This window comes from Porcisia hertigi, chromosome 36, assembly GCF_017918235.1.
Source record: "Porcisia hertigi strain C119 chromosome 36, whole genome shotgun sequence".
Classification (NCBI taxonomy): Eukaryota; Euglenozoa; class Kinetoplastea; order Trypanosomatida; family Trypanosomatidae; genus Porcisia; species Porcisia hertigi.
In genome coordinates this window covers 2,322,033-2,348,718 of record NC_090595.1, presented here as the reverse complement: position 1 = coordinate 2,348,718, position 26,686 = coordinate 2,322,033, and the positions used below count along the sequence as shown (strand labels likewise).

The window sequence follows — 26,686 nt, the reverse complement described above, 5'->3', positions numbered from 1 at the left end:
CCCGCTGGGGAGATTAGTAAGCAGTGCTTGCGAGACCTCTCCACAGCATGTGCCAAGGTGCCAAACCGGGGCGCGCAGAATTCTCCTTCTTTTTCCCGAGAAACTGAATGGGTCCCGGTTGCCACTACGGTTAAAATGCAGTACGGCGCAATCGACGAACTCAAGTTGCGGCGCTTCACCGTGCTCTCGTGCTTAGGGATTCAAAGTGGAGTCAAGTTCGAATTTCAACGGCATCTCTAAGCGTAGCTTTAGGGAAAACGGAATTAATTTTTTTTCTGCACCCCCCCCCGAACGTGAACCTGCAACCATCTGGACCGCGCTAAACGGGATCGAAAGCGACCGCTCCACATTAATATGCCCAATTTTCGAAACACTGTTGCCGCGTTCACAAAACAAGCCTCTTCTCCAATGCACTGCTGTGCCGCACCCATCCGCAATTTCCCCACCACACGAGGAGTCTGCTTTGCCTTCTCCGAGCGGGGGTTGGGGGTTCCTCGCTCGACCGCTGTGTTGCGAGACTGCTTGGTCAGCATTTATGCGAGTATGTGTCCGGCGTCGAGCCTTGCGGAAATCTGCACGGACCCCTCCGCTCATGTGCGGCGTTGGCGGGCATGCTTCAACACATCTCTTTCTGGCGGACTCTCCTGGTGAAGAAAGGGTCACCGCATGCAGGCACCGATCCCCGTGTTATGCCATGGAGCCTCACCGTGGGCGGGTCGTTTGGCACACACACCGACAGATACACCAACTAGGGTGCGGCCGTGGTGCGTAATTGCGAACGGAGCGCTCGCGGGTGCTGTGGCGGAGGGCTGTGGGCTCCCCATGCCTGCCACTCCCGCGGCGAGCAGTGACGAAATACTACCGGAAAATGGAGCCACAGCCAAGACAATCGCGCCAGGGGAGGCACAGTCAAACACGGGCGTGGCTGTTCTCACGTGCTCGCCCCATTTCCCCTCCCCGGGGGTGGGGGGTGGATGTGCACGGCGCGGGTCGAAAAGACAATACTTGACGAAAAGCATGCGGTGCAGGTGCCGTGGCGCCCGGTACGCTGCGAGCGCTGTTGTGCATTCCCCTCCTCCCCGCGTGCGACCCGATGGGGCTGATGAGGCACGGGTGCCGGAAACGTGGCGAGAATCAGCCGGGTACCGCCGTGGAGCCACCCAGCCCCAACGCGGACAAGTGTCCGGGCTGTATTGTTGCTTACAGCGGCCCGGGGCGGCCGCAGGAGAGGGCTAACTCGCGCGAGGCCGGTCATTTTTTTTGTTTGGGCTCATCCGGCATGCGTGGGGGTCAGTTCCCCACCAGCCGCGCCGCGTACCACCCCCCGACCCGCCCTCGAGCGCCAGGTCCCTTGTCGTTGCCCGTTTGGATCAAGGCATGCTGTGGGCCCATGTCGGCCTGACAATGATTGCGCGGCGCGCGTGGGGGGAGGGGGCGCGGGGGCTTGCTGGGAGCCACGTTACGCCGGCGGCCTCTTCCGGCGCCCGCAGGCGAATGGGTGTGTTGGTTGTTTTTTGGGTGACGGGTATAATCCGGCGGACGTGTTGAGAAGCTGGGGCAGTTTTGGGGGCATCAGGAAAGAGCTGTTGGGATTCGTGGTTCAGAAGAAATGTCTCGAAATTCTGGAAGTCGTAGGGGTACTGACAAATTTGTTTCGTCAGGCTAATCGGGTTGAGTGTCACGGCGGGGGGTCGTGGCAGAGCTGGGGGAGGTGAGCGCCGTGGGTATTAGTCAATGCGGTCCAGGTGCCTTTTTTCACGAGGGGGAATCTTCCTGTGAGTCGATTCGTCGGGTAAAATCTTTTCATACTTGTTCACCTCATGGGATTTGGTGTGGTCGCGTGGATGAATTCGTGTTTCCACATGATGATAAGAAGGTGGGGTGGCAACGTGGTTTTGGAATGGGGTTTTTCGTCTTTTCTCGGTGGTGTGTGTGTGTGTGCGTGGCTGATTTCCGGATTCTTGAGGGCATCGGCCACGCATGTCTCGCTGCGATTGGGCGCCTTGGGGGGCGGTGCGAACTTTTTGAATTGTAAGATTTCGAAAAGGGGGGCTTCTGGGGGGGTTTTCCGTGCTGGTCGTCTCCGTTTCCCTTGGGCCCGGTGTCCTGGGGGCTTGGGGGTCGTCCTTTTTGAAAGGCTCCGCGGGGGGGCCGGATTTAATAATCCACCGCCTGGGCCTTGTTCGCGGCCGCCGGGCGTTTTGAGTGCCAGGGCAGGCGGTGGCCGATGGTCCTGTTTGAGGTTTTGTGGGGGTTGGGCTTCCCATTTGTAGTGCCGAAAGGGGGGGGGGCGGCTTGCTAGGTGCCAAAAAAAGTGCAGAATCCATTTTCTTTTTCAATCGAGCGCTGTTGTGTTCGGCGTTCCATGCGGTCTGCTACAAAAAATATTTTGCGCTGTTGAGATAACCGATTTATAGTTCTCGGGGCGACTGTTTTTTTTTGTTTGCTTTGGCGGGGGCGCATTCTCACGGCATCGTTTGGCAAAGGTTCGGGCCAGGCGCAGGGTTCAGGATTCCGAAGTCTATTTGAGGATGAGGGTGCGCTGGAAATAGCTATGCGACATGCATGTTGCTGAGGTGCAGAAGCGGTCGCATTGCTGCGTGGATGGAACCGATCGAATTCGTTCTGAACGCTGCGCTTGGTCTAAGGTTTGGGGGGTGATAGTGGGGGGGGGGGGGCTGGCTGGCAGCCAGGGTGTTTTCCCCTCACCGGGGGGGGTCTTGAGGCGTAGAAGCCTGATGGGGTAATCGGTGCTGTGGATAGGCATTGGCAAAACGTGGCTATGACTCTTATGCATGTGAATGTTTGGTGGGCTGTGCTTCCTTTGTGATTTCGTGGCTTGATTGGAAAGGGTGTGATCCCTCTCCCGCTTAAGTGGACGGGTTGGGAGAAGGGGATTGCCTCGGTCTGTGGTTTGAAGTTGTATTCAGACATTTTTGACCTTCTTTTCCTGAGCTCCAAGATCAAAAAAGATGCCCCTTCAGTCTCCAGAGACGAATGGGACACGGACAGTACTGACAGATGTGGCCTACTGAAGTTTTGGGTACTCCCAGCAAGGATTCGTATTGCTGTGAATGCTAGATGAGCTGCCTGTGGCTTCCGAAGAAGGTGACTGCCACTCTCTCAACTATTCTTTCGTGGAACTTCCGGTTTATTCTTTCCTCGTCGTATATATTTATATAAAGCAAAGGCTAATAATCAAGGTCTTGCAAACACTCACCGTAGATTCTAAAGGGCCAACATGATGGCACGTGTCAGTCCCAGATTTGTGACAGCGATTGAAATGGTCAAGAGGATAGTCCTAGGACAGGCTCTTGCGTTCTTGATTTCTATCACAGGCGTCTCAACTACAAAGCTTGTTAACAACGATGCAAGCTATCCCGTGCTCCAATCCGTCACGGCTTACGCATTCATTTTCACGTTTTACTTTCCAGCGTTCCTCCTTGTATTATACAAGTACCGAGGTCAACGATTCTCCGACTTTAGGTTTCTCAATCGGTGGTGGAAGTATGCCATTCTCGCTGTGATCGATCTCGAGGCGAACTACGTTGTCGTCCTTGCCTATCAGTACACTAATCTGATTTCCGTTCAGCTACTTAGTTGCTTCACTCTGCCATGCGTTCTGGTGCTGAGTTTTTTCCTGCTGCGAATGAAATTTGCCGTCACTCACGTTGCTGGTGGGGTGATCGCGATCGGGGGCTTGGTGTTTCTCATTGCACTTGACGCCGATGGTCTTTCCCGTAGCGAACGCGGGGACAAAGAAGTTCTTGGCGATATCTTGTGCTTGATTTCAAGCATGTTGTACGCAACAAGCAACGTGTTGACAGAGTGGTTTGTGAAGCCATCAAAGCCAGCGTTAATCTTCAACTGCTGCTGTGGAAATAGGAGTGATGAGACGAGTGATGCCGCTACAATGACATCACCTCAGGTCGATACTCACAAGCCTACCGGCACGCTTTCGGATGAAGAGATGATGAATGTGAAAGACGATTACCCCAATGTCCCCGTTTGGATACCGGTTGTGGAGAACTTGGGAATGATGTCATCGTTTGCCTTGCTTTTCGCGACGTTACAGTTTTTCGCCGCGGAGTGGAAAACGTTTGAGCCGAAACGTAGCTCTTGGACGGGACAAGACTGGCTTTTTCAGATGGTGTTCGGTGCCACGATGTTGCTGGTTTACACCTTCATGCCGGTCATGTTCATTGTTTCTAGTGCAGCTTTTTCAAATCTATCTTTGCTGACTGTCAGCGTTTATGCCATTATCTGGAATGTCACCGTTTTCAAGGTATACCCCAAGAAGCTGTTTTTTGTGTCCTATGTTATTATTGTTGGTGGTATCTTACTCTACAATTTGACGGACATTATACGAATTCCGTTCTTTGCCCGCTGGAACTATCCCTGCGGAGATCCATTGAAGGAAAGTGAAATGGAGACATCAACGGATACAAATGGGGAGCTACAAGAAGAAAACAAAGGATGGCCACAGCGCTCAGCAAGGAGCGTACCGAGGGAGTCTGGTGGTGAAATACAGGGTGACCCCACAGAAAGGTTGGCATGCGGTGGAACTGATCAACCAGATGAGGCGCAACCACAGCGGTTATTTTTTTCTTTTTAAAGTAAGAGCAGCAGATGTCTCGGTGGGACATAACACAAGGAAAAATAATAGTGGTAGAACTCAGGAATCTCTCTGGCATTAAGTGCGAGAACTACAGACTGGTTGCTGGGGAGGGGGGGGGGGAGGGGAGAAACACTTCTTCTGCTTGTGATCGGAAAAAAGGTCCGCCAGCGACATCATGCTTGATAGGAGGAGAGAGAGGTTAGAAACTAATGCTTGTATGGGCTTGTATTTATCTCGCCACCATAATTCCCAATAAAAATATTTCCTGTTTTTTTTCTATCTGTATCTTTTTTAAGCGATTTACGAACTTCTCTACTTGCCGGTTCAAGATGTGCCATGCCGACCGTGAGCCACCCCGTTTTTTTTGTTATTGGATCTACTGGAAGTGGCAAGTCGAAGGTGGCTGTTCACCTTGCTCAAGAACTGCGGCGCGTTCACAGTTACAAGGATGTTGTTGTAATTAACTGTGATGTTTATCAGTGCTACGCTGATCTCCCAATTACGACCAACAAACCCTCGGTAGAGGATGTTGATGGAGTGACCCACGTTTGCTTAGGATTTCTGAGCAGTGACGGCTCCATTTTATCGGACGACGACTGCGGTTATGCAGAACAACGCGAGTTTTGCCATGAGGCGCGGATGCAGCTCCCGGGCAATGCCCCTTTTAATGTTCACTCATACGAACGCATAGTGGCGTCTTTCATAACTGGCTTCTTTCAGCGACACACAGATGCCGCTGTAATAATCTGTGGTGGATCCTGCTATTACGCCCAGGCTCTACTATTCCGTGGATCGCTTGTCTACGATGGTGAGTCCTCCACTCCGTGTTCTGATTCAGACACCGAGGACAGCTTGTGGGAGCGACTGCACGCAGTCGATGCTGAGGTGGCGTTACGATATCACCCCAATGATCGCCGTCGCATTAAGAGGCTTCTTGAGATCTATGCTGCCACTGGGAAGGCGCCATCGACAATCTTCAGTACCCAAGGATCAACACTGCGATTCGATAGAAGTGCACTTTTCATTATTTGGGTCCGCATGGAGCGCGCGGCTTTAGACGACTTTCTCAATAGGCGCGTTGACGCGATGCTTCAACGCGGGATGCTGGAGGAAGTAAAAGCATTTTGGCAAAAAAGAAGCGGGAGGCTTCCACGTAATGGTCTCTCTGACGCCATTGGCTGCAAAGAGTTTACCCAGTACTTTTCTATCCGTAATCCGTCACTGATAACTAGCAGTGATTGTGAGAGTGCAGTTGCACAAATCAAGTCTAATACTCACCGTTATGCCCGGCAGCAGGAGCGATGGATTCAAAACCGCCTTCTTCCACTACTGCACTCTTCTACCTTAAAGGAGATGCCGACTCACTTTGTAGTGCTATGGGCACAGGAGAGCGTGGACATTTTGCCTTCTGTTCAAAGGACCTTGAATTCTCTTTTAGGGGTGTCGACGGAGCCACTTCTTGAAGCGTTGTTTCCTTTAAAGCAGCCACTGGCTTCTCGGGAGCCAGTTCACCAAGAGCAGTGCAAGATATGCAATATCCTAGTCTACGGACGTGGCCAGATGGAGGTGCATATCAGGTCCAAGCGTCACCGAGGATCTCTAAGACGCTTAGCACTGGAAAAGGAGCAGAGAGAGAGGTATGGGCGCGAGCTGCCTCCACCCAAGAGGAGGCGGGTTAATTGAGAGTATCGTCATGCATGGAGTGACGGTAAACCAGTCATCATACAATACCCCACCATTGATTGGCAACAGCACTGAACTATCCACCTTAAAAAAACAAAAAAAAATAAACACAAACTTCCTCTCAACAGTATAACAGGGAACAAGAGGTTGTAGTTCCCTTTTTCTTTTAAGAACAGTGGGGTTGTGGCTATCTGAGCTGCATGTGACGCCTTGAAAGTGATGAAGGCCCAAAGGCCTGTGCATTTTTATGTCCGGCGCTCGAAATAAGACCTTCCGCTGTAGCGAAGTGCTATCTGGCCTTAACAGCAAGGCACACACATGGAAGGACTCTTGGTTTGACCTCTGAATTACTCTCTCCTCTTTCCTATTCTTCATTTGTGCTCGCCCTAGTTCTTCAAATTTCCTAGCCTTTTATAGGTTGTGCTAAGCATAGTGCGCTATTTACTCCCCAGTTGTTTATGGGATATCAGAGCCGAGATGTCACAAGTTTACATTGCTCTTGCGTTTTTGATCACGTGCGCAGTCGGCGCAGTGGGGCTAAGTGCGCAGCGGTGTAGGAAGATGGTCATGAAGGGGAAGTCTGATGTTGCACTCCAAACCGACGATGCGCTGTTCATGCCCTTGAATGGCTCTGTCGTGCTGTTTTCGATCTATGTTTCCTTGCGCTTTATTCCAAAGGAATTCTTTAATGTCCTGATTTCTTTTTATCTTAGCCTTGTTGGCATGTTCGCTCTTCATTCATTTGTAAAAGGGTACGTCAAACCCAACGTTCTCACTGGATTGGCTTGTGTGTTAACGGTATTCGCCAGCCTTTTTTATCACAGCTGGATAGCAATGAACGTGCTGGCCTTTTCCATGGCTGTCACCACTCTTGAGCTACTGCCCGTGCATGGGTTTGCAACGTCTTTCGTTCTGCTACTGGGTCTCTTCTTTTACGACATATTCTGGGTGTTTGGGTCGGACGTGATGTTGATCGTGGCGACCGGCATTGAGGGGCCAATGAAAATCGTGTTTCCGCAGACGATTTTTGGCGACTGGTCCAAGAAGAGCCTACTGGGCCTCGGCGACATCATCGTGCCTGGTCTTTTCATCTGCCAAACTCTCGTGTTCTCGAAGGATTACGTCAAAAGGGGGAGTGTGTACTTCGTCACGGCGATAATTGCGTACACCCTGAGCCTTGTGAATACCATGGTCGTGATGATGATCTTCCAGCACGGCCAGCCGGCGCTCTTGTTTATTGTACCATGGCTTCTAGTGACTTTCTCTGCACTCGTCGTGTACAACGGGGATATCAAAGCAGCATGGAACTTTGATATTCTGAGTGTCTTTCCTCCTACTTGTGAAAAACCGGCGGAGGATGAATCGCCTACAGAGGAGCCATCTCTCTTGAAGTTTGCCTACGAAGCTGTTTTGGATCTTTTTGGGTTTGAGAAGGTGGTGGTGGCAAAGGGCGAGACAGCTGCAAAATTGAAAGAAAAGAAGGAAGCGTAAGGATACTAAGGCACGATTTCCACGCGCGATAGATCATGTTTGCGAGTGCGGTGCTATTTTCTCACTTTTTTTTCGTTTTTGGGCGTCATCAACTGGAGAAAAAAAATGGCTCGATGACAAAACTAGAAGCCACTCACCAATATCACTGAGAGGCTGAAGGACCTTCACGGCTTTGTTCGGGCACAAAAATCAGGCGACCCCCCCCCCCCCAAAGAATGCGCGGCGTAGCCCTGGAACCGAGTGCCTGCTTAGGTGCGCCGCAGACAAAGGTGGTTGCAGTGCCGAGCGGTGCCTGCCGGCTCTGCCCCTGTCATGCTTTATTTTGATGAGGAGGCCATTTCACTTGAATCCTCAACTCTCGTCCTCACTTATTGGGTGTTGCTTTTATCGCGACGGCTCCAGAACATACACACACAGGAAAGCACATTACACTTTCGCAGTATTGCTCATAGTCGCATACATCTTCTTGCCTATATATCGTATTTAGTCTCATCGAGATAGTGTGTACCACCGCTGTCTTGTTTGCCTGCACTTTTCTAATCAGTGAAACCTCTGCTGGACAGTGGTTGGCAGACAAATGCTGCGTAGTACCCTTGTGCGCCGTGCCCATGCGCAGGTGGCTAAGTCGACAACAAAGGTATCGGGCGCGGCCGCCCAGCTAACCGCGAAGAAGTCACCACCAAAGGTGAAATACTACATGGGTGTCGTCTACGAGGGCCTGCGCCACGTGTATCATGGATTTCGACTTTTCTTCATCAACACACGCTTGGCCTGGAAGTACTCGCGTCAGCTGAAGAAAGGCGTCGCTCTCACGAGACGCGAGCGACTTCTCCTGGAGAGCTCAACCAAGGATCTATTGCGACTGGTACCGTTTAGCTTCTTCATTGTCGTTCCGTTTGCCGAGCTTCTTTTGCCGGTCGCATTGAAGATGTTCCCTGGTCTTATTCCGTCGACGTTCGAGTCGGAATCTCAGGGGCGCAACCGCCTATACAGCGACGCAATGAAGACACTGCGTGCTCGTCAGCGCGCAATGGACTACTTGTCTGCTACTGCGTTGACCACGTTTGACAAGGAGCAGCAGGAGGTGATCCGACGTGCCGTTATGGGTGACTCAATTGCCCCCAAAGACATTCGGTTGGTGGCGCCGTACTTTGACCGTGATGGGCCATTTAGTGTCTTCAAGGTCCCGGACAATATTGTAGTTGGTCTCGGTCGGTCTGTTGGCGTCTACAAGTGGTACCATTCCCTCCTCCCCACACGCGTGCTCTCCCCTATTATGCGGCGCTCGATTATCCGCCGTTACCATGAGGTTCGTGAGGATGACCGGCTCATCCGCCTTGAGGGGCTTGACGGCATGAACAATGACGAGCTTGTCAAAGCCAACCAAACACGTGGCATGCGGTGGACCGAAGGAACTGAAACCCTTCGAGTACAGTTGGAGTGGTGGAACTCTCTGGCGCAGGATGGCAGTGTCCCGTACAACACGCTCTGGTGGATCAAGCCAACCCGGTATAGCATTCGCAAGTCGATGAACAACTTGCCAGTTGAGCAACGGCGCCAACTTTTAGGTATTCAGAATCTACCGGAGACGGTTCGTGCGAGTCTCGAAGCGTTCTGCGAGACGGTTGGCACGGTGTCCTCTATTAGCGATGAGCCCAACAGCGCAGACAAGCTTGTGGAGAAGATTGAAAAGATTACTTCTTCTGCTGAGAAGAGTGACTCTGATATTGGCTTCGAGGGCCTACAGGAAGCCGTCGGCACTTATCTCACGGAGGAAAATGTGAAAAAGATGTTCGAAAAGCTGAGTGAGAAGAAGCTTCCAGAGGAGAGTGTAGTGGTGTCCGACGTCATCGAGTACATCGGTCAAGAGACCCACAACTCTAGTCATGTTGTGTCGACATTGTTTGACGCGTTCGACTACGGCGCCGGCTCGAAGCCCATCACAGAGAAAGCTCTTCTGGGTATTGGTGCACGCTGCCGAAAGGCGGTGAGGCCGTCTCCGGTGCCGAAGGCAGCAGAAGAGAAGTCGAAGAGCACACCCACAAGGGAGGAAAGTAAGTCCATGGAGACGGCACCGTCTGGCAAGAGGTGATGTCACACATGTAGGCACTAATTCCCCGACAGGGGCACACATCTACTTTGCACAAGAACCAACACAGGAAATGTCTTTTGGTTTTCGTCGTCGCTTTGTCGTCTTTTTGGCACCTATGCCAAATGGCTTTTCCGTCACACCAGCTCGACCAACTTAATCTCATGTGATAACATGTGGGTGTGATACTTTTTTTTTCGTGTGCTCTTTTTCTTAGAGCTTCCTCTTCCTCTACTATCAGCCGAATAAAGATAAACGGGGGAAAAGTCGAAGACTGAGCACGCAAAGGCCCCCATTACTTCACTGTTTCGCCCTTTTCTCGCCTTTCTTTTTTCCCTTTGCTCTTTTCGCGTCACCAATGTCTTGCTTCGCCACTTCCCTTTTTTTTGCTGTTTATAGTGGAGGTGACGTTGATGTGATTGGTGTGTGTGTGTGTGTGTGTGTGCGTGTGTGTGTGTGTGTGCGTGAATGTATGTATGTCGACTCCCGAGAGCGTCGTGTATACACTTTGTGTGACACATTTTTTTTTCTAGGAGGGGGGGAGGGGTCTGAGCTCGGACCTGGACACACCTTGGCACTGCTTGATATATACATTTTTGTGGATATGATGTCCTAGTACGGTTCTGGCAGCTACAGACAGTGTCATGGGCAGAAACCGGATGACTCTTACCGGTCCCAAGTGAACACGACAAACGATGAGCCTCAGTTGTAAAGCTGTGAGATTTGGTGGTTGCGACAGCGGTGATGGAGGTTTGCGTGTGTAGTTTCGAGAAGCAAGCCTTGCTCCACTTTGTGCGTCCGGAAGTACAATGTATTTGGCGCGCTGAAGCATCTTCATTCTTTTTTTTTATTGCCCCCATCCCCCCCTTCAATCTGAAGTTGGTCGAACAAGTGCGTTGCACTTGCTGACTTTGCGACGCCGTTTCCAACCGTGCGGCGGCCCTTTTCGGCTCTCTTCTTGTCTCTTCAACGCCCTTTGTGAGGGTTACTGACGGAGGGGTGAACATAGCTGAGCAGCGATGACCAGTACAGGGACGCGCACAGACAGCGTGCCTGCAGTGAGGTCTCTTGACGCGACGTGTAGTGGAGGCATCTCACGTGTCTCCTCCACTCCTTTGCCCTTGTTTTTTTCATCTTTGCTTCGCGCCTTGGCTTCACTGCACCGCGCGTCGCGCACATCTCATGGCTCTGAAGAGACGTTTTTTTTTGTTCCCCTTCTTCCTTGAGGAGTCGATGAGAAATGGGGACTTTGGGTTGCGACTTTCCCTCGCCACAGTTATATCCCCTCCTTTTTTTTTTCGTGGCGCTTTCTTTGAAGTGTTCCGCGAAGTCGATGAGGCTGTCTCCCTTCCCCTTTACTTCTTTCCACCGCCCCTCTCCTCATTTCCACTGAAAAAAACAGAAGTTTCGCGTCCTGTATGCTGGGTGAGCCTCATACGCAAGTAGGGCAAAATGCTGGAGGCGACTGCAGCGCCCCACTTCGCAAGTCTGCGTGTCTCTGTGCCTCTCATCATTATGTTTTTTTCACTGCGGATCTTCGTTTTGTTGTTTCCATGAGTGATAAGTTGCCGTATTGCTTCTTCCTAGCGCGCTTTGAACGCGGTGGTGAGTGGGGGGGGTGACAAAGAAAGGGGGGAATGGGCGTGCAACGGAGGGGGAGAGGACCGCGCAGATGGTGTAACACTGAGGGCCCTCTTTTTGTTGTGCGCTGCCTGAGGCGCACCATGTTGCGTCTTTAACCACATCTCTTCATATTTACAAACAACAACAAATGAGTTTAGGTGAAGGCACCACGCTAACCCCTTGACTCACCTCTAAGACTTGATTTTCACCGTTTGCGAAAGTCACAGCTGAGGTGTAGCACAAGCGGGGCGTCATCTTGGATGTAGTTTTTTGGCTACACGATAGTCGCCGTGTCTTTCTGTACGTATGCATCGACGATTAAGGCGGAGATCATTCCAGTTACTTGGATGTCAATTTTTTTCTCAGCGGCAAGGGAGACCTTACTGCACGTTAGTAGCATGCCCCCTTTCGATCACTTCCACTTTTTCCCTTTTCTGTCCTCAGTCGTATCCACTCATATGTGTAAATGATAGATGAGAGCACACCGCTAATGGGTGACCCTGCATGTCCCTCCTATGCACCTCCCGACGGGCAATGGCATGAGCGGAATGGCACCGAAAAAGTCCACGACACCAAAATACAAAAGCAATATATGAGCCACTACTATCGTTCTGTGTTTCGTTCCCATGGCACTGATGTAGCAGTGCGCAACGTTGCCGTGGTCCAAAGACCCTGGTTGCGGTGTCGCTATCGCAATCGGAGTCGCGGTCGTATTTGCTGCCAGTCGGTGTCCGCCTATTTCGGACGAGGAAGGCTACACGTGGTCGCTGACGTGGACGGTGTTGCTGCGTCCTCGCTGATGACGGTAATAGCAGGACGAGGCACGCCTGTCTCGGGGAATATTTGGGTTGGAGGTGAAGCCGTCGACGCACAAACTCGACTGCGCCTCATCGCCTACGTCGATGTGGAGTCTCTCTTCATCCCTCTCCTCTCAGTTGAGGACAATTTGCGGTTTGTGGTGCGTCTGCACCGCGAGGAGCCGTGCAGTTGGATGCAAGAGTTGGTGTTTGCCGCGGCTCGTTTTGTCAGTCTTGATCTCAACAAAAAGGTCGCAGATCTCTCACGGTTGGAGAAGTTTCGGTTGCAGGTTGCACTTGAGCTCGTACTGGACTCACCTGTGCTGCTCTTTTCCTATCCTTTTGACGCTATGAGTTTGATAGAGCAAAACGAATGCACACGGCTTCTCTCCCGACTCTGCGGGATCGTGATGAAAACTGTGGTTCTCAGTACGCGATCCATGCCCATGCCCTTGCACAGCGCCGCCCACACACTCCTCCTCTTTGGTGCCGGGGGTGTGGTGCTTTTCTCCGGGAAGTGTGAAGACGCTCTAGCGTATTTCAACTGCCTTCGCATACCCAAGCACGTGCCACAGCCCCTTTGGAAGGGACTGCTAAGTCCTGGGGCGGAGGCACACGTTATGGGGCAGGACCCGCAGGTTTTTCACGTGTCATCTGCTCCCCCTTCTGAGCATAGCTCCTCCTCACAAAGGTGTGTTGGGGGGCCAGAAAGTCGTTTGTACTCAGCTCTGTGCACGCCACCGCGTCTGACGTCGCGCTTATTCCAGCTGAACGACTTGGACGGCACACCGCCGCCGCCGCTTTACCACCGTGCGGCTGAAAGCGGCACATTCTCCAGTGGCGCAGTGGTCGAAGTGGCGACGAGCGGAGATCTGGTAGACTTGTCAGTGGAGTGGGCGGAGAGCGAGTCGCACACGATGTTTTACGCCGCCAAGTACTTCGATTCATCGGTGCATACGGATCTCCTTTCATTGCTGGACTCAGCGACAACTCAAGGTCTTGTTACCGCGCGCACCCTGCCTTGCTTACCCCGTGCGCAGCCAAGTTCCTTCTGGCGCTTTGGTGTTTTGCTCACCTGCACACTCAAGCAGATCGCAGTGGACGCTGAGCTGTTGATGGGCGTTGCGTTCCTTTCCGTTGGATTGATAGTTCTCACCCTCACAGTGTACTCGCAGCCAGAGAATCAAGGTGGTATGTACAACATCCGCGGGCTCGTTTTTGTGGCGTTTGTGCTCGTTTTTCTTTCGAACCTAGCGACGATCGAGAGCGCACGTGAACAACTCCACGTTGCTATTAGTCACCGTAAGCGAGAACTCTATGGGCCGCTGAGCTTTATCGTCTGTCTGGGAGTCCGCGTCGTGCTCATCCGCACCATCTACCTGGTTCTTTTCCTACCATTTGCACTCTTCGTGCTGCGCTCCTCTTATTCGCTGGCCCTACTGGTTGGCCTTGTCAGCTGCACCCACGCTGTGTTTCAGTACTTGGTGGTTTTGCTTCCCTCACAGCGGTGGGTGACATGGGTCTCTTACGCCTACTTTGGGTACAGCATCATCTTCTCCGGGTTTCTCCTGAACCTGCGCACACTTCCGCCTCTTCTTGGAGTCCTTAGCTTTGTGCGGTGGGGCTACGGTGCCGTGATCCACACATGGCTGCACGGCAAAACATTCCAGTGTGACGGGGCTGGGAATACTTCCTACTGCTACACCGGCGACGACTACCTTGCCGTGGAAGGCCTGGAGAATGATTCTGTTGCGTCATCCGCTTTGATTCTCTCCCTTTCAGGGACTTTTATGATGGGACTCCTTCTTGTCCTGTGGTCATCGAGGGCTGTGTAGTGCGTTTGCAGCCCGTTCTGCTGTTCTGTGCTTATCTTTATTTGACCGGTGTGCGTGGAATACACTCAAAGGGGGATGAGATGTCCACAAAGCAACCTTTTTTCGACTTTGAGGAACCATGAAAACAGAGCAACGCTTCCCGACTCCCTCCTGATTCCTTGCACCAGAGGGATTGGTGATCCTCTCACTTGTGGGGATCTGGTGTGGAGGAGGCGATGTCAAGTGTACCACGGTGCCATCACTGAGGGTGTGCGGTGCTTTGCAGTTTGCTTTCCCTACTGAAGTTTGCACGTCCTCTAAACCGTTTGCCGTGGTGCATCAGCTTGAATTTCTTCCCGCTCCCTCGAGACCGATTGTGTCTCGGCTGCTTTTTTTTTTTGCGGAGGCCACTGACATTTTCTTGAGAGGAGACCTCGCTGCTGCTCCCCCCCTTCCCCCAACCCAAACGCTCGATATTCTCTAGACTGAAAGGCATCCATTCTTTTTTTTTTTTGAGGGGCAGCGCTACCCCACGTCAAGGCACTCGTTGTCCTTCCACATATACATATATATATACACTCACCAAAACCGACAGTGCAGAATGGACCTTACAAGAAAACGATACAGAGGCGACGCTTCAGAGGCAGCAGCCAAAGTAAGCGAAGATGAATGTGCTGCGATTTCGGGATGTGGGGCGCAATACGCGCACAGCAGCAAGCGGGTTACCTCTTCCACATCTGCTGAAGAGGTGGGGTTTGAGGGCGATAGCGACTACACTGTCCTGGTGAAACGGAGCTCGGCACTGTTGGCGAAGTTTGGCCAGCGCAACGCATTAAATAACTGTACAACGGAGGAAACCGGCAGCACGTCGAAGGAATCAACTCAACCGATGAAGCTTCAATGCGCGATTGAGAAGCCAGAGCCTAGCTCGCACAGTGTTTCCTGTGTTACTGGCTCTGTCATCGTGCCCTTCGCCACACTTCAAGACACATTGCCCGCAGAACTGATTAGTCATTCCACCAAGTTCACACAAACTGATTCATCGATCTCTCTAGACGCCCGCAAGAATCTACTATCTACGGAGTTGAGTGAGCTTCACGCACTGCTGCACGTATTCTTCTCGTAACAGGTGCGCTTCACCGCCAAATGGCCCCTCTTTTTTTTTCACGTGTGACTCCCTCCAGAGTCGTGCGGACGAGTCAAGAGTTCTTCCTTTCTTTTGCGCAAAGTCTTATCGGTACATTGATGTCGCTGCTGCTGAAGGCCCGGACAGTGCCACTCTCCCGAAAATACACTTTTGGCGACTGGGGGTTTGCCTGTGGACCACCGCGTGCATCTTGACGCTATTTTGCGCCTCGACAGATAATCTCACGCCTCTTGAGATGTTTGTGATGTGTGCTTTCTCGCGCACATCGAATAGTGGCCTCTTTCGTTTTAACCTCGGCAAATGCCCCGTGACCTATACCCGAAAACCGCGATTTTCTTTTCCTCTCTGCTCGAACTTTTCCTATTACCGCCCTTTATATTTGTTTCTGTGCCTCCTGTTCTCATCTCACGCTCTTCCCTTCCACATCAGGTCGCCTCTGCGTGATACTAACGTCTATCTCAGTGGACGTTGGTATGCTTATCACTCCCTCTTTTCAAGAACGCTTTGTGGCAGGAGTGTGGGCAGAGGTGGGGAGGGGGAGGGGTGGGTGGGATGGGGCGATGACTGGAGGGCGATATGATGATCAGTGATTCATAGTGCTTTCCGCCACTCCACTGACCTGCTTCCTCCTCCCCCTCCCCTTGATGACCCACAACGACAGAGACCCTTGGGTGGCGGGGAAATGGTGGGTGGGGAGAGGGTGAGAAATACACCAGTCTACGTTTTCGTTAGTAGCGCTACCCAATAAAGTCTGAAAGAGAATCGAAATCTCACTGACGGTTTTGCCGGTGGCAGCTGCAGGGGGGGGTATCAACAGAGAGAGGGAGGTAGGGTATCGGGTTTGGTATGCGCTTCCGCACAGAAATGGAAAAATCGCCAGTCAGAGAGAGGGGGGGGAGGAGTAATTTTTTTGGGGGAAGGGGAGAAATGAATTGGAATGCATCCTGCTTATTTTTTTGACATCACTCACTCACTCACTCTCTCTCTCTTACCCCTGCTGATCACTTTCTACCTCGTCTAGTTCCCTCCCTCACGGGGCGGTTTCTCCTCTTACCTTCATTGTCGAGTATTTTCTTTTTTTTCACGAAACGTTTCTGCTCATTTTCTCTTCTTACCGGACACTGCGAATCGTGGTTTGTGGTGTGGATGTTTTGAAATCCCCTTTCCTGTTCTTCAGACTACTACTACAATCGACTTTATTTTCATATATAATCTGTTTTACGCACGGTGGTATTTTCGTTGCACGAGTCAAGGAATAATGAGGGCAGTGCATCTGAAACACTACTGCGGCCGAGAGGCCGAGGAGCGCTTCAACCTTGCAACCCCTCGCAGCCTGTTTCTTCAGCGCTCGCCGACGGTCGACGGCGGCGATCCGGTGGCTAAGATGGAGGAGATCCGCAATTACTTCCACAACACGATGGAGCTGTTGGAGAAGATGTTCGAGAGCCTTTCATGTGAGGAGTCCTTCTTCGTGCCGCCCATTCATAAGCTGCGTCATCCGATGATCTTTTACTATGGCCACACTGCGTGTTTTTATATCAACAAACTGTGCATGGCAGGGCTTGTAGAGCGCATCAACCCGACCCTCGAGAATATGTGCGCCATCGGTGTTGACGAAATGAGCTGGGATGATTTGAATGAAGAGCACTACTCCTGGCCTAGTGTGGAGACGGTATGCGAGTACCGTCGCCAGGTTCGTGACCGACTTGACCAGCTTATGTCGAGTGGCAAGTTTCCCCTGGTGATGCCTCTGACACTGGCAAACAGCACCCAGAATGACGCCAACGCATTCTGGTGGCTGATGCTCATGGGAGCCGAACACGAGCGCATTCACTTCGAGACAGTATCTGTGCACGTCCGTGAGTTGCCAATGAAATACGTTTCTACAGCCATGGCTGACTTCTGGCAGCGCTGCCCTGATGCGAACACTCGGGCCCCAATCAACGAGCTTGTCCCCATAGCGGGTGGCAAAGTACAGATGGGCCGAATGCCAAACTCGCGTCTGTACGGCTGGGACTGCGACTACTCAAACGGCCACAACGTAGTAGAGGTGGCGCCGTTCAAAGCGAGCAAGTATGTCGTTTCCAACGCTGAGTTTTTCGCGTTCATGAAGGCAGACGGGTACAATGTGCAGCGGTACTGGGACGAAGAGGGATGGAGGTGGGTGCAGTGGAAGAAACCGCTGCACCCGTGGTTCTGGGTGCCAGACGAAACCTCCTCGAGCGGCTATTTGCTGCGTCTTCAGACTGAGCTGATCGATTTGCCATGGGACTGGCCGTGCGAGCTCAACAACCTCGAGGCTCACGCTTTCTGTTCTTTCAAGAGTGAGCAGCTCGGCAAGAAAGTGCGCATGCTGACTGAGGAGGAGTGGACGCTCCTGTTTGACCGGTACGTTGGCAAGGACCAGCCGGAGTGGGGTGAAAGAGCGCCTGGTAACATCAGTCTTGAGCACTACCAGAGCAGTTGCCCTGTGAACAAGTTTCAACATGGCGACTTGTACGATGTGGTCGGCAACGTGTGGCAGCATTGCGAGACTGCCGTCTACCCCTACCCCGGCTTTCGGGTTCAGCCCTTTTATGACGACTTCTCGCTTCCAACATTCGATGGTCGGCATGCGTGCATGAAGGGGGGCACGTGGGCGAGCACTGGCAACGAGGCCACCCGCGACGCTCGTTTTGCTTTCCGCCGGCACTTCTTCCAGTACATCGGCTTGCGCTACGTGGAGGGACCCGAGGTGCGACAGCCTCTAAGTAAGTGCAGTGGTATTGGTCTCGATCCCGAGGTTGACATCATCACCGATACCTGCTTCCGCGACTCGTTCCAGGGCTTGCCGAACGGCTGCGTCGCAATCGCCGAGTACGCCAAGCGGATGTTTGCGGAAAACGCTACAGTGCCAGCGAGGAGAGCGATGGACATTGCGTGCGGCGGGGGCCGTGTCACATTTGAGCTAACAACGTCTTTTCAGCAGGTTGTTGGTGTCGACTATACGGCGCGGCATCTGATCCCTGGCTTCGCGATTCTCGAGCGCGGCGAGTGCCAGTACAGTGTCGAGATCGCTGCTAACGGTGAGCGAGCTGTTCGCACAGTGAAGAGCGAGAACTTTCCATGGGGGCCGACCCGCGAGCGCGCCACATTCTTCCAGGCAGACCCCACAAACATGCGCTCTCACCTCTCGGACTTCTCGCTAGTGGTCTGTTGGAATGGCCTGGAGCGCAGCTACCGCCCCAGTGTTGTTCCCGCCCACCTCCTCAGCCGTGTCGTGAAAGGTGGCCTCCTCGTGATCGGTGGCGACTACGACAGGGACAACCTCACAAAAGGCACTGACGACGTTGACAAGAAGGACAGCAAGTACTTGACAGACCGCCTCATCGGGAGCAAGGAAAGCCATCAAAGCAAGATCTTCGAGCTACTGGGTGGAGGTGACGTTGTAGAACAGGTTGGTGAAGTTGTTTCGATCCCCGTGGCCATTCCAAAAACGGAGAGCACAGCCGACATCCGCGTCCTGGAGTTCGCAACGTATCGAAAGAAGTAGGGGGCCATAAATAGCATGCTTCTATGCAGAAGAATCAACGTATCGGTGTCCAGTTTGGTCGGCTGTGGCTTCCCGTGCTACACCTCCTTTTTTTGTCTTTCATACAAGAGCGACTTCTTCAAGTAGGCCTTTCTACGGATCCTCTTCTCCAATGTGCTGCTGTGCCGCACCCATCCGCAATTTTCCCACCACACGAGGAGTCTGCCTTGCCTTCTCCGAGCGGGGGTGGGGGTTTCTCGCTCGACCGCTGTGTTGCGAGACTGCTTGGTCAGCATTTATGCGAGTATGTGTCCGGCGTCGCGTCTTGTGGAAATCTGCACGGACCCCTCCGCTCATGTGCGGCGTTGGCGGGCATGCTTCAACACATCTCTTTCTGGCGGACTCTCCTGGTGAAGAAAGGGTCACCGCATGCAGGCACCGACCCCCGTGTTATGCCATGGAGCCTCACCGTGGGCGGGTCGTTTGGCACAGAGACCGACAGATACACCAAGTAGGGTGCGGCCGTGGTGCGTAATTGCGAACGCAGCGCTCGCGGGTGCTGTGGCGGAGGGCTGTGTGCTCCCCATGCCTGCCACTCCCGCGGCGAGCAGTGACGAAATACTACCGGAAAATGGAGCCACAGTCAAGACAATCGCGCCAGGGGAGGCACAGTCAAACACGGGCGTGGCTGTTCTCACGTGCTCGCCCCCTTTCCCCTCCCCAGGGGTGGGGGGTGGATGTGCACGACGCGGATCGAAAAGACAATACTTGACGAAAAGCATGCGGTGCAGGTGCCGTGGCGCCCAGCACGCTGCGAGCGCTGTTGTGCATCCCCCTCCTCCCCGCGTGCGACCCGATGGGGCTGATGAGGCACGGGTGCCGGAAACGTGGCGAGAATCAGCCGGGTACCGCCGTGGAGCCACCCAGCCCCAACGCGGACAAGTGTCCGGGCTGTATTGTTGCTTACAGCGGCCCGGGGCGGCCGCAGGAAAGGGCTAACTCGCGCGAGGCCGGTCATTTTTTTTTTGTTTGGGCTCATCCGGCATGCGTGGGGGTCAGTTCCCCACCAGCCGCGCCGCGTACCACCCCCCGACCCGCCCTCGAGCGCCATGTCCCTTGTCGTTGCCCGTTTGGATCAAGGAATGCTGTGGGCCCATGTCGGCCTGACAATGATTGCGCGGCGCGCGTGGGGGGAGGGGGCGCGGGGGCTTGCTGGGAGCCACCATGGATCGGCCCATGGCCTGGCTCAACGCCAGGACGGGTTTTTCTCGTGCGACGAGGATATCGCGTGGGGTTCAGCTGCGGCACCTGCGGTGGTGGTGGTGGTGGGGGGGGGGCGCCGTGCCTGTGTACATACGACTTTCCAGCGATATAGTGGGATGCTCACGTATATATTCCAAGACACAATAGCAGACAGCTGAGAAGTGCATGTTTCAAGTGACTGTTTGGGAATGTGGGCTTGGTGTGTTGGGTTTTGCCTGCTCGGCTGGAGTCTTCCTGTAGCTTCGTTTCATTGACGTCTGGATGAGGAGTGTAGTGTCTGCATAAGGAAGTGCTGTTGAGCAAATGAACTCACCTCGCAAAAATAGGTGGGCAGCGTGTGGCATATTGTTCTCGTAGGGTGTGGCCAAGAGCTGTCATTTCTGTTTTCTTTTCGAAATGGACACCAATGATGGCCAATTGAGGAGTGCCCAAATGTTCTTGGTCTCACGGACTGGCACTCAGTTATCTATGCCAAGAAGTCGATCTAATATTCATCCCACGGCCACGAGCTTCAGTCTCAGGACTCACGCGATCCGTTCTTCAAGCTCGGTAACACTTTTTTTTTGTTTCTATCCTCTTATTGACGTTTGGAATACTTTTCAGGTGCGCGGCACCATTCTGTGACCAGTGCAGGTTTATCTCTGTATGAAGACAGCATGCCAGCAAAAACAAATTGAGACCTACCCACTCTCACCCTGGACACTTTCCATTGCTTGTCTGCTTGACTTTGCTTCACCAAGTAAAGAGGATAATTTGGAGATGAACATATTTGTGGGAAATTCTGCTCATGTTCGTCTCTTATTTTGTGCGACTTGATTGCCTTTGATCGAGGTGCACCTCGGGCCTGTCTCACTGACAGTGGTCTCGCCTTGTTTATTCCTACTTCCCTCCGCGGAGTAGATTTATTTCTCAAATTGGGTCCTGTGCACGCTGGGAAAGCCCACTTTTTGTCACTTCGAGGTCATGGACCCCACTTCGAGGTCATGGACCCCACTTTTTTTTTTGTCGTTTCCTTTTGCATTTTTTTCATCAGCTTCCGCCTATTTGCCATGGAATCCGCAGCACATGCACTTCTGTTCCCCCCCCCCCCTTGACACTACGTGGAGCTACGTGGAAGAAATATCCGTTTGTGGTGTTTTCTGTAACAGGGGTGTGCTCAGTGCTCGTCTCTTTCGGGGAGGTTTCCTCCCCTCTTTTAGGTCCAGCTTGTAGTTTTCACTCACTGGTGAGGGCGGAACCACTTGCGTGATGCTTTATCTTTGAGCAGCCGGCTCTCCCTTTTCCAACTGTATGCTTTTCGGGTTTAATCACCTTGTCAGAAGATATCACTGTGAGCGCTTGCCTTGGAAGATAGTTGGGTCAGATTCCTGACAGTCAAGTGCAGCGAAAAAAAAAACAAAAAGGTTCGTTACTGGAATCCCGCCTCTCGAAGGGGGTAATGCTCCCCTCCCACTCAATCTGCTACATTACAGAGGTAGGGGATCACATGTTAATTTCGATGGAGAACCCTTCAGTTTGTTGCACTCATTGCTTTCCAGAGAATGTTTTTTTCACTAGTATCTTTTTTACAGACCAGTTCACCGGCTGTGGGGTATGCCAGCGGGGGGAGAGGAAGTGGAAGGGCTCAAGGCAGAGGTGACACCGAAGGAAGCGGGAATCCAAAGTGAGTTTGATGAACGTGAAGTGTCCCGGCGTCGGGAAAGCGCATCGCCAGACGGCAGACGACCGCCGAGGAACGCACGTTACTTCTGTCAAGTTCTTCACGCTTAACTTTGGGGGTGGTGGTGGGTGTAGAAAAACGAAAAAACTCCTCTCCACCTTGTTTAGTCGTTGCTCTACTTCAAAATTGTGGTCTGCCCAGCTTTGTTTGCTTTGTGTGTTCACTCTCCTTCGCCCCCCTCTTTGTTGGTTCCTCTTTTTTTTCTTCTCCATATTTCCTTTCTCCCCATACACCTGCTCTGATGAGTGGCAGTTTTTCTTTTTTGCGGGGGGGGAGAGGGGGTGGGCACCTTAATGTGGTGTCGGGGTGTAGTACCCACCCAGCAGAGGAGCCGTGCCGTCTGTATTCTCTTGCCAATGCCAAAACAATGTCTGGTGGTGACAGTGTGTAGCACCGACGGCGTAGGGAGAGGTCAGAGCAGTTCATCGCCACTACTGTCCGCGGTGGTGCTCTGGTCAGCGTCAGACCGGAGCGACTCGCAGCCGTGCACGCGCCTGTGCCACCCCTCTATGGTAGGCGATGTGTCGAGGCGACTCGAGTGCAACACTGCCGGCGCTCGCTGCCTGCTGGTGTGGGGGGAGCCTTGGCGCCCTGAGGGATGCGCCCCGTGGCGACCGGCATGATGGAGGCGGCCTGCGAGACTGTGTGTGGGCAGGGCTTGAGGCGGGCGCGGTGCCGAGGTGAGTGAGCGGGCATTGACCCCGCGCGTGTCTAGCGTTGCTTCGCGCCCCACGCGATTGGGCTGTGGAGAGGCTAGTAGGCCAGGGCCTCAGCTCATGTTGTATGGCTGAATGGACGCTCTGCTAAAATGGGCGAGGTGAGAGGACAGAGAGGGGGACTGGATTGTAACTTGACGGTGTGTGCGCTCTTTTAAAGGGGCAGAGATACCTGATCATAGTCTCACGATGGATCGGCGTAGAAAGTTGTCATGGGTGCTTCGACGTGCTGCAGCTTGTTTGACTAGGGAGGAGTGTCGAAGCACACACTTGAAAGCAGTGGGTTGTCTTCCTTTTTTGCTTTCTTGTACAACGTGGAGAACTCATACGGAGCGGATGACGCCACTGATCCTCATCTTTTTTTGCGTTCGGTGTGTACATTCGCATTCACACACTCACATATGTATGCATATATGCATATATACATATATCATTGTATTATGGATATGTGTTACATATACATGTTCTTGGATACCGTTTCCTTCATCTCCACTGCACTGTTTTTTTTTCTCATCTACAGGAGTAGGTGTGGTGACCCTATCTTTGCCGCAGGGGCAGGTCCTCTATATAGGCATGCCTGGTTGTTTCAAACGCAGGGGGAGGAGTGACGGTTAAGCTTGCATATATACCCATATCCAGTGGCAGGAGGTCTGAGGAGAGAATCGGCGAGTGCTGTTCGGCTATTGAGGGTGTCTTGAGAGAGTTGGGGCTAAGGAGGGGAAGCAGCAGCAGGAGCAACAAAAATTCCCACTTCCCAAATAACGGAAGACAGTCTGGTGTTCGCGATGGTTTGATTCATCAATTCGCTTTCCTGAAGCGACTGTCGGCGAGGCGGGGGTGGTGCACTATTACTCTCGTACTCTGTGGTGGAACTGTATGAGGCTGAGCGACCTTTTTGTTTGGCTCTGCGCTGCGCCTCCCCCCTCCCCCCCTTTTTCGTGGCACATATTATATATTGTCCGCCTCTTTGTATGGATTTCTAAAAAAAAAACGACAAGCAACATTTGTCTTATTGTGTCCGATATAAAGTGGAAAAACACTTTGAAGAAAAAAGAAATTCGAGAGGCCTTATTCTATTTTTTATTTCACAAAGGAGGAGGAGAAAAACAAAATGAATGTGCCTTTGATAAGGGACAGTCCCGGTTTGACTTGCACCGGTTTTCTTTTTCCACCTCTTCTCTTTTTGTGTGATGATTGCCCCGAGAAAGGAGAAGCCAGCAGCTAGCTTCGATTGCATGCACATAGGGGATGAAAAGGCTTCTGCACGGAGCGATTCTAGCCCGGATCAGGTGACTCTCGTCTGCTTTGTGAAGGGCACGCTCCAGCCTACTATTCTCCAAACGGTGACCCCCCCCCCCCCCATCCGGCTCGCCCACATTTCTTTCACCGTCTCATGTGCAAGACATTCTATTCACGGCCTGCTACTCTTTTCTGTTCACCCCCTTTGCTCCATTTGATTTCGCTGTCGCCCCACGAGGCTGATCTCTACCGATGAAGGAAGATCGCGCACGGCCTGTGTGCGCTTGCCCCCCCCCCTGTTTCCGCGACTCTACCTATCGTTGCCGTTAGACCTCGGACAGGCAGGTGACTGACTAGATCACACCCTCGAAGGGGCCTTGGGGGAACGTGCTTCTGGTCTTACTAACCTCTCCGCTGGGGGACCGTGTTTCTTCTCTGCCGGAGGGTAGAGAGAGTAGTCCCTGCAGGCACCGGGTGACGGCGTTGACAGTTGTTTCGCTGACGTCGACGAGGCACCAGAACGCTCTGGGGAGGTCTACTCTTGAAATGAGGGGCAGCTACGTGGCTAGACTAGCCGCTGCTGCGGCCGCCCGTTCGCTAAACATGGTGCCTCACTACAGGGGCGGACGTGTAAGGCGATCACGCCACAGCTTTGCTGCTTTGATTTCACACACTATTGCCACCGCACGGCATTTCAGCAGTGCTCGTATCACTGGGACCCACACTGCGGCTATCCCACTAGCCTCGAGGGCCAGCGAAGCAGCTCCACAAAGTCCCAAGGCATCTACGTGTGATGATGAGTTGCCACCCATCATTGATACCCCGCCGCCACCGCGGCCGGCGTTCTACGTACCACCGGAAGAGCGCGACCCGAGCGATGAGTCACTTGCTTTTCTCAAGCCTGGTAGTCCACTACAGCATCTGACGCGCCAGGACACGGAGGTAGAGCTCCCGGAGGGCCTTGAGCGGGCTCCGTCGATTGCCGAACGCCAGCGGGCTGCTCCCACCTACATGGATGCTGACGCTGCGCGAGTGGGTAGCACGAGTGTGCACGCTGGGCAGTCTCTTCTTCAGCAACATTCTAGGATCGACACAGGCGCGTACTACTACAGTGCTCCAAGGGCACTCTCCGCTGCGGAGGAGGGTGCGCCAGCGGCCAGTGCAGAGTGCGCATCGCACCGTAGTCGCCTGCACATCCTCCAGGAACACGCCCCCCACCGGGGTTGGGAGGCAGCACTCCTGGCCACGAGCCCCGTGGCTGGTGCCTTGGGTGCTTTTGGTGGCGGCAGCGGCGGCGTAGGCAGTCGTGAAGGCACGGCGAAGGATAAAAGCATGTTCGCTGCATCGCACGAATTCTCCGCGTTAGGCAACACACCTGGGGAGCTGGCGGACGAGCGGCAGCGGGCGGCTTTGCAATCTACCGTCAAGAGCCTGGAGGCGGACATCAAGAAGCTCGAGTACTACCAGGGCACCCCGCAGTATGATAAGCTTCTCGCCGACTTCCGTGCCAAGTACAGCGCCCAGGGTCACGGCGATGGTGCAGAAAAGTCTGGGAAGAGGGGCGCGGAAGGGCCGGTTTACACGGCTGAGGAGGTAGAGCGCGGCCTGGAGGGGCAGCCCATTGATTACCACCACAGTAGCATGAAGTTGCAGTCACAGTTGCTCTCTGGGCCGCGTGCATATGACCCTGTCACGATAATGCAACAACAAGGTGTATTACGGTTCCAGGGCTACGCGTTTCCACCCACGGCTGAGCTCGGAAAACTGAAGATGGACGGCGGCGATCTGAAGGCGCTGCACAATGCGCACAGGAGTCATCCTCTTGTCGCTCAGGTGCGTCGAGGAATAAATGCGCTGACTGGACGCAGGGATGCGCGCGATGACTATGTGGTGATGGACGACAAGTCAAGGGAGGATACACATCTGCTCTACCGGACCTTGGGTCTCGATGCGGTACAGCGGCGGCAGATACGTTACATGCTTACCGACTTTGATCACGCAGACCGAAGCACGACGTTTCATGTCATGATGTCGTATCCCTACACCGATTGGCTTCACGTGTTCTACATGGTTCTGGTAGGCTGGTGTTTGTATCAGCTTCAGGTTCAGTGCGGCGCGTACGATTTCTACGATGAGTACCTGGGGCTGGATCTCCGTCAAGTGCCGCGGCTACAGAAGCCTGTTCTGGTCGCCATTACGATTCTTGTCATGGTTTTCTTCTTATTTCAGCCCCTCTCGGTCGCCAGCATTGCGACGACAAGGGCGTACCGGATTGCAATGAGAAGGCCCATCGGCCCTCCCTAGAGCGGCTCTATTGGAGCTGTTTTTTTTTTTTTTACGTCACTGTCTGTGCGTGATGGGATGGGTCTAGGTGGGAATACCGCTCGTCAGGGACCTGGGGGATACGTACGGACGTGGTTCATTTTTTTTCCCCATATCGTTGGCGGATGTACGACTTCGCGCTGCTTGGAGGAGTGATGGTTGAGCGCGGCACGTACGCACGTCGAGCTTTCAGTTGCTGCAAAAGATGAGTGCACTGCGTCAAATTTGAAGGCTTTGGCTGTCGTTTGGTACTTCTTACACACTGCTCGGAAAGCAAACACAACATAACATGGAGGCAACTTGTGCGCTGGGTGAGCAAAAAAAAGGAAATTATGATGCATAAGAGGTCGCGAATGTGCATTCTTTGTGTGAACTACGCTTTTCCTCGATGGTGCTCTGTAGCAAGTCTGCCGCGCGCAGTAGAGATTGGGTTCAGTGTACTGACTCTACCCTTTGAGCATCTCCATGAGTGGAAACTAGAAAGTCACGTCTTTAGCAGTTGACTACGGCTGCTGCTGCTGCTGCTGGTGTGATTGTTGCTGCCCCTTTTTTTTTCGCCCCCCCCCCTCCTCTCCCTCTGCACCTCTTGTTATTCTCCTTTTCCTTTCACGCTCCTCTCTCCGTGTAATGGCCCATCACACCGGCGCTTTGGC

At 53.1% G+C, this 26,686-nt stretch overlaps 8 protein-coding genes across 8 annotated transcripts; all 8 read left to right on the top strand.

The window, feature by feature from the left end:
• Nucleotides 1-3,241: 3,241 nt before the first annotated feature.
• JKF63_00583 (uncharacterized protein) lies at nt 3,242-4,615 on the top strand (the record flags this gene model as incomplete). The annotated part of the gene is made up of 1 exon (XM_067896634.1): nt 3,242-4,615. One exon carries the CDS (start codon nt 3,242-3,244, stop codon nt 4,613-4,615), a length of 1,374 nt encoding a protein of 457 aa, XP_067752791.1.
• A 339-nt stretch (nt 4,616-4,954) lies between these two features.
• On the top strand, nt 4,955-6,301 carry JKF63_00582 (uncharacterized protein; the record flags this gene model as incomplete). The annotated part of the gene is made up of 1 exon (XM_067896633.1): nt 4,955-6,301. One exon carries the CDS (start codon nt 4,955-4,957, stop codon nt 6,299-6,301), a length of 1,347 nt encoding a protein of 448 aa, XP_067752790.1.
• A 477-nt stretch (nt 6,302-6,778) lies between these two features.
• JKF63_00581 (uncharacterized protein) lies at nt 6,779-7,792 on the top strand (the record flags this gene model as incomplete). Its single annotated transcript, XM_067896632.1, has 1 exon — nt 6,779-7,792. One exon carries the CDS (start codon nt 6,779-6,781, stop codon nt 7,790-7,792), a length of 1,014 nt encoding a protein of 337 aa, XP_067752789.1.
• A 577-nt stretch (nt 7,793-8,369) lies between these two features.
• Nucleotides 8,370-9,884, top strand: JKF63_00580 (uncharacterized protein; the record flags this gene model as incomplete). Its single annotated transcript, XM_067896631.1, has 1 exon — nt 8,370-9,884. One exon carries the CDS (start codon nt 8,370-8,372, stop codon nt 9,882-9,884), a length of 1,515 nt encoding a protein of 504 aa, XP_067752788.1.
• Nucleotides 9,885-11,970: 2,086 nt separating this feature from the next.
• Nucleotides 11,971-14,136, top strand: JKF63_00579 (uncharacterized protein; the record flags this gene model as incomplete). The annotated part of the gene is made up of 1 exon (XM_067896630.1): nt 11,971-14,136. One exon carries the CDS (start codon nt 11,971-11,973, stop codon nt 14,134-14,136), a length of 2,166 nt encoding a protein of 721 aa, XP_067752787.1.
• A 580-nt stretch (nt 14,137-14,716) lies between these two features.
• On the top strand, nt 14,717-15,241 carry JKF63_00578 (uncharacterized protein; the record flags this gene model as incomplete). The annotated part of the gene is made up of 1 exon (XM_067896629.1): nt 14,717-15,241. One exon carries the CDS (start codon nt 14,717-14,719, stop codon nt 15,239-15,241), a length of 525 nt encoding a protein of 174 aa, XP_067752786.1.
• Nucleotides 15,242-16,520: 1,279 nt separating this feature from the next.
• JKF63_00577 (uncharacterized protein) lies at nt 16,521-18,794 on the top strand (the record flags this gene model as incomplete). The annotated part of the gene is made up of 1 exon (XM_067896628.1): nt 16,521-18,794. The coding sequence occupies one exon, from the start codon at nt 16,521-16,523 to the stop codon at nt 18,792-18,794; it is 2,274 nt and encodes a 757-aa protein (XP_067752785.1).
• A 5,463-nt stretch (nt 18,795-24,257) lies between these two features.
• JKF63_00576 (uncharacterized protein) lies at nt 24,258-26,015 on the top strand (the record flags this gene model as incomplete). The annotated part of the gene is made up of 1 exon (XM_067896627.1): nt 24,258-26,015. The coding sequence occupies one exon, from the start codon at nt 24,258-24,260 to the stop codon at nt 26,013-26,015; it is 1,758 nt and encodes a 585-aa protein (XP_067752784.1).
• Between the last annotated feature and the right edge of the window lie 671 nt (nt 26,016-26,686).